The sequence below is a fragment of the Oncorhynchus gorbuscha genome, linkage group LG09, assembly GCF_021184085.1.
Source record: "Oncorhynchus gorbuscha isolate QuinsamMale2020 ecotype Even-year linkage group LG09, OgorEven_v1.0, whole genome shotgun sequence".
NCBI lineage: Eukaryota > Metazoa > Chordata > Actinopteri > Salmoniformes > Salmonidae > Oncorhynchus > Oncorhynchus gorbuscha.
This window is the reverse complement of record NC_060181.1, coordinates 22,021,692-22,028,089: the sequence shown is the minus strand read 5'-3', so window position 1 is coordinate 22,028,089 and position 6,398 is coordinate 22,021,692. Positions and strand designations below refer to the sequence as shown.

Sequence of the window (6,398 nt, the reverse complement as noted above, 5' to 3'; positions counted from 1 at the left end):
CTAATAGTCTTATGCCGTAAAAGCTCTCTCCACCTCAGCTGATGGTGAAGATGATTAAGTCATCCAATGCAGCATGACTGCAAATGACCTTGACTTCTGTTTCCCCTCATGCTTCATTTGACACACTTTTAATCAAATTGTCCATGATTCAGAACATGTAAAGCACCTATTCAAAGCCATGCCATAACATCTCTCTCTCTCTCACACTCTCTTTCTCTCTCTCTCTGTCTTCATCTTTCTCCCTTTCTCTCTCTTTCCCTCTTTCCCTATCGCCCTATCGCCCTCTCTATCTCTCTCTCTTCCCTCCATTTCATGTTTCCCCCCAAAAAACAAGGCAGTCTATTCTAATGAGTGTGGTGGGGGAGGTTGTGTAAGAGCGAAACATCCACATTAACTACCCAGTAATGAACCTGTTGTTTTCAGTCAATCGGCAGGAGACGCTTTGAAGCAAGCGCTTTAGAGTCGCGGATAGATAACTGCTTCAGCGGGGACCTTGGAGAAAGCCTGCAGGCTTATTCTTCCCCAGTTACTGAGCAGCATGTCTGCTCAAGGTTAAAGTCATACCGCTGACATCACCAAAACGAACCTGCTGCAGGCCTCGAAAGCAAACAATTCAACTTTAAGGGCTATTCCATGAGTAAATAAAGAGCTCTTGACCTCCGCTTGATACCTCCGGCCCACTAGGCACACACTGGTTGATCAACGTTGTTTCCACCACATTTCAAAGTGCTCAAATTCTGCTGAGTAAAATGGAAAACGGATGCGGAATTCGTTTGATTAGGCCTAGACAATGTCTTTTACATTTCAATTAGGCTACTGTAGATTTTTTGGAATGTGATAACATTCCAAAAATTGGTGAATGCACCAATTTGTAAGTCGCTCTGGATAAGAGCGTCTGCTAAATGACTTAAATGTAAATGTAATGTGAATTTGTGGAGAGATGTCATACATGCAGATATTTCTTTTGAAGTCACAGTGGCCCAATTGCAAAGCCCATATTTCGGACAAACATTTATGAAAAGAGAAATCGAATAAATAATTCAAGAGATATCATTACATGATCACAAAGTGTTTGGAATAAACAGTAGAAGGTGTGATGACCTCAAACTATTCCCCTAAATCACGTGGTGTGCAATGAAGTGTATGAAGCAGCCTCTTTGATCAACAGATGAGCATTTTTGCGTCACTTAAATCAGCCTCACAGTGTCAACAAGAGCTTTCAACAGTGCTTGTTATAGCAGAAACATGCTGTTGCATTACAGCACAAGCTCCTGACGGGAGCCGCTGCCATTTCAGTGTCTGAAACCTTGCACACAATCCAACACTGAATTAGTGCACAACACAGACAAACACTTCAGGAATGAACAACAGCCTAAACATCACACAGAACTATATTTTCTATGTATCTGATTTCTCTAAATGGTTTAGACAAACATGAACCACATCGTGTTAGATCTTTATTCATTCTTTATTATGAAGTGAGACAAAATGCCCGGTGCCATTGTGCTTTACATCGTTCAAATACTGGGCAGAAAAATCCCAGGGAAAAGAACTCCAGAAATAAGATTCATTTGATTCTTTACAGATTGTAGAAATATCATACTCGTCAAAGGGTTATGTACAAGGTGTCTTGCAATAAACAGTTATTTCCCTTTGATCGGCATAGTACAAAAACAGAGGTTAGCCTATAGCTAATACAAGGCCTTTCTACCTGAATCTACTTGTTGTGCTACTATCTTTGAAAAGTTGAATTGTTCATAGTATAAGGAAGTGCTTTAATAAGATGAATGGACTTTATCGTGGCTAGAGTACGGTCATCTTATTGTGTTGATCATTCTGAGCCCTGATGCAGTGAAAGTTATCTTGTAAGTGACCCCTAAACTTACTTGTCCACCTGTGAGAGATGTGATAAGGGGTAGCGTCGCCGTCGTTTGGGCCTCTGGCGTTCGTTCCACAGACTTGGTGGTGAGATGTTCTGGATTGCTTGGAACTATTTTTTAGATCAGCACCAGAAGTCTACGTTCTAAGACTAAGATAAATACGAGGCAGGCAGTGCATAACCATTTACAAAAGGACCTCTCCCTATCCCACCCCATGGGCTTATCCATTCAATACTACACTCACTGGCGTTTCCCTGATAGGCCTATTCCATGTTTGTATGACTACTAGAGGACTGGATAAAAGGATGATGATGTGTTGAAAATGTCATAGTTATTACTCATTTATGTTTTACAAATACCATGCATTATTGCTCTATAGTTCTTTATGGTGAGACTCCCGAGAAATATTACCGACAGATTACATCTAGATTTTGGCGAAAATCCTAAACTTCATAAAATTGGCATAGATTTCATTATCATCGTTTTTTGCATGCAATATGTTTATAAAGTGGCGAACAAAAATAAGAGGATATTTAGAAAGTGGCAAATGCTTTGGCATATTCATGACGAAGGCTTGCAAAACAATACTAAATTAAAGTGCAAATGAAGATTCTACACAAAATGTAAAGAAAAAATAAATAAAGTAATAGGTAAATAGAGAATTAAGTGAATTCATAAATAGGTTTACCTCACTACTGAACACTTTTGTGGCCATTGGCAGCAATACAATATTGCCCAATACTTTAAAAAGGTTTGACCTTTTAAATTAAGACATTTTCAATGTTCTGCGAGTTTGGCAAACACATTACATTTCGACTCATAATAGTTGAATAAGTTGTTGTTGTTATAACGATCAAGGGTGGATAGCCCATGGGAAAAAAGGTTTGGGCAAGCTACATGCGTAATCCAACATGTCCTTAGTGATGCTGTTTGCTGCAGTAGTGGATAAAACCTGTGCTGTCACCATGGAACAGGTTGTCTAGGGAATAGTATAGGGATGCCGTTGGAAGAAGTTTCATCATGTGTTCATGGATACTATACAAGTCAGTCGTCAATGGAGCTCATAGGTGAGAACTCTCCCTTAAAGCAGGCGGACTCATAGTGCTTGTTCAGGTAGGACTTTAAAGCAAAGGTCTTGTCGCATCTCTTGCACTTGTAGTGCTTGAAAGCAGAGTGCGTCTGCATGTGAGCGCGGAGGTTGGAGCGGTCGGCGAACGCCTTTCCGCAGTGTGCGCATCCAAAGGGCTTCTCGCCAGTGTGTGACCGCATGTGTCCCTGCAGCAGCCAAGGTCTACTGAAGGCCTTGCTACATATGTCACACTTGTGCTTGAGGTCGTGGGTGAGCAGATGCATGGCCATGGCGGGCATGGACACGTACACCTTCCCACAGGTGGGGCACTTCTTGGCCATCTTGCTCTCTAGGCTACGGTGGGTCTGCTTATGTCGGCTCAAGTTGGAGGACGTGGCGTACGTTTTTCCGCACTCGTTGCACGTGTGACGCTGTATGGTCCTGGGGCTGCTGATGGCTTTTCTCCTCGACCTTCCGTCAGTGATGAAGAAGGCGTCTACGGTGTAGCCCTCGCTTACGGCGGTGTCTCCGTTGATGTACCCGGAGGAGATCTCGGACTGGGGACTGTCAGGCTGGTCCGAGTCCGGTGCTCCGTAGTCGCTGTGGATGCCGTCGCTGTGGATGCCATCGTAGATGGGGCTGGGAGAGGGGACTTTAATGCCATTGTCACTTTCACCGTCATAGACAGACGGGGTCATGTAGTCACTGATGTACCCTATAGCATTGAAAAGAACAAAAAAACGGATGTAATTATTTGTGTGATGAGGCCTACTGATTACACATTGGGTGGATTCTGGGCGCTTTATTCATGTTAATTGATGCAACAGTGCCATTCTGCCAAGTTGTAGGGCTTAATTTCTGACTCACAGCGCGTTAGCTCTGCAGCCTATTATTTCAGTAATGTACAGTTCCAACAGAGGTGGGTTGAAAGACGTTGACTTCTTTTGAAGGTCTTTTTCTACATCACTCCACCCCCCAAAAAATCAATATCTCTCTATTTCAATTAGTGTGCTAACCCATTTAACGACAAAGGCGGGAGGGGAATAATATCACTTCAGTCAGCCTATTATTGCATTTGCCGTTCTGACAAAGATCTCAGAATATAGGTCGATGTGCACCACTGAACGTATACATAGCCTGCACTTACATCCAGGGCTATAGGTTACTCCATGACCAAGAGATAGGAACACGCATGAATAATCTAGCAAATGTACTTCTGGACAAAATACAGTCTGGTTATTCAAGTATGCGAGTACGCTCACTGTATGTTTTAAAGAGCGTAAATAATGTGTTAGAACATGATCGTTCGTTTAAAATACCTACACACTCTCTCTCCCTCCCTTTTGTATGTCTGTCTCCGTGTGTGGCTATGGTAGTGGCCTTGTACTAATTATCCAAAAGGGATACATTATAACTCAGCATTCTAATCTACGGTGTCTTGCAAATGTTGTACACTTGTGGGTTGATGCAGCTCAATTGGGTTTTAACCTTGTGTGCTCCGCTGTAGAGCACTTGAAATATCACTGCCTCGGAAAATGTGCAGAGTCGACAAAAATACAACATGTGACTGTGTTGGATACAATGTGACCGCGGGTCAGCGAAGCTCGATGTGCAACAAGCTATCTGCACGCACACAGGCTACAGTCAACGCTTAATAGGCTATACACATATAAGACCAAACAAAATATGATAAAACATTGTCTACGCAGATAAAAGACAGTGTAGCCTATTAACTTAAAGTTACAAGTAATAACAGGTTTACCTTTTTCATGAAAGCGGAGGCTGAGGTCGGACCTCACTCTACCATAATGGTTCTCCAGATCAGCAGATGAGAAACCATCGAGCTTAACCTTTTTGACCAGAAAAGATCTTGGCATTTTTCCACTTTGAACAAAATAACACACGTCCGGTGGTTAAGTCTATCACTCCTCATGCAGGGCAGAGGAAAAGGGGCTGTATAGACGGGCGGAATCGCTTCTTCGGTTCGTCGATTTGTGTGTGATCAGATGCCAGCACAGGGAGAAAAGCCTGAGTGAGACCCCTTCGGAATCCTCACGCTGCTACTCCTTGTTGAGCTGCTGATTTTCGTGCGGCAGCGCCTTGTTCCGCTGGTCAGAAATGCAACTTCAGCACTGGATAGCTCCCTTTCAGTGCTGCGCGCCTGTATAGGCAGGCAGGCAGGCTTCAGCACTGGACAGCACACCCGCAGCAAGAGATCCGTTCTTTCGCTCTTCTCTCTTTCTTCCTTCCTCGTGCAGCTGTCCCCAGTCTTCTTACAGTTTGACCGTAGAAAATAGGCTGGTAACTGCTTCCAGGATTTGGCTCGTTTTGAACTTCAGAGAGTATATCACAGCCCCCACGTTAATATTTGCCACTCATTGTATAAATAATCACAAAAAAAGCCACATAGATGAAAACGCTTTGTCTCAGCATTAGCTCCGGCTCTCTCCCCTTTCTCTCTTTCTCTGTCCTGCACTCTGTGAAGGTCTTGGGCTTTCTGAAGTCTGTTGATCAGCTGTTGGGATTTATATGGCTGCGATCAGGTGGGAGATGGAGATGGAAGTGCCTAATTTAATCCGCTAACAAAAAAATCTCCCGGGACCAACATTGGACTAGGATGATTTATTGATTTGGTGAGTCGTCCACGATTTCTCTTTTTTTTGGTGTATAACAAATTGTCATGTTTTATCATGATGGTGACTATTATACTTTTTTTGTCATCACAGTAAAGCATCACAGTAAATGCTAAACCATGACAAGGAAATCAAATCGAAATCAAATGAAAGTTTATTGGTCGCAAACACAGTAGATGTTATAGAGGGTGCAGGGAAATACTTGGTTACGTTTCTTAACAGTACAGTAGAAATGGCAAACAACAACATGAATAACAATACAAAACAAGAAAGAAGAAATCCATAATGTTAGAATGAATCCAGTCAACAACCCAAATATCACTGTAACAGTAATCCAAATTCAATCTATGCGTATGTAGACCAGAAATATACTGATAATGATATAGAATAATAGTAGGCTATAGGATCATTTTGTGTGTTATTGTAGGATTTCATTTGTGCTATATTTTCTAACTAACACATGAAACATTAAACACTAAACATTGAGCATGTTTAGGCTCATTTTTTAGGGGACAGTAAGTTATCGTAAATTCCTTTTTATTTGCCCAGTATATATAAGCTTTGGAGTTCGATGTTTGAAAAAAAAGACTGCATCTACTACCACTTTTACAAAATCTACCCACCCGCTTAATGTTTTCAAACCAACGCTGACGCTAACCACACGACCAAAGACTGGATGTGGCTGGAGGCTTGCAGGTTACTCTTTTACATCACACCCTGTAAACCAATAGTGTTCTTTTTATGCAAATCACAGGAGCTGTGTACCAGAAGGTCCTTTTCCTCAATGATTCCTGTAGGAGCCATATGTGCGCAATT

The 6,398-nt window shown here is 42.2% G+C and overlaps 1 protein-coding gene across 1 annotated transcript; it reads right to left on the bottom strand.

The window, feature by feature from the left end:
* Nucleotides 1–1,444: 1,444 nt before the first annotated feature.
* scrt1a (scratch family zinc finger 1a) lies at nt 1,445–5,497 on the bottom strand. Its single transcript, XM_046360830.1, has 2 exons — nt 4,712–5,497; nt 1,445–3,664 (listed from the first exon to the last, which is right to left on the bottom strand). The coding sequence occupies exons 1-2, from the start codon at nt 4,824–4,826 to the stop codon at nt 2,925–2,927; spliced, it is 855 nt and encodes a 284-aa protein (XP_046216786.1). The 5' UTR covers nt 4,827–5,497; the 3' UTR covers nt 1,445–2,924.
* Nucleotides 5,498–6,398: the final 901 nt, after the last annotated feature.

Excerpts from the sequence above, each read along its gene's own strand:
- scrt1a (XM_046360830.1), bottom strand. The coding sequence starts at position 4,826 with ATGCCAAGATCTTTTCTGGTCAAAAAGGTTAAGCTCGATGGTTTCTCA. Across the intron at positions 3,665-4,711 it reads CCTCCGCTTTCATGAAAAAG|GGTACATCAGTGACTACATG; the intron begins GTAAACCTGTTA and ends TCAATGCTATAG.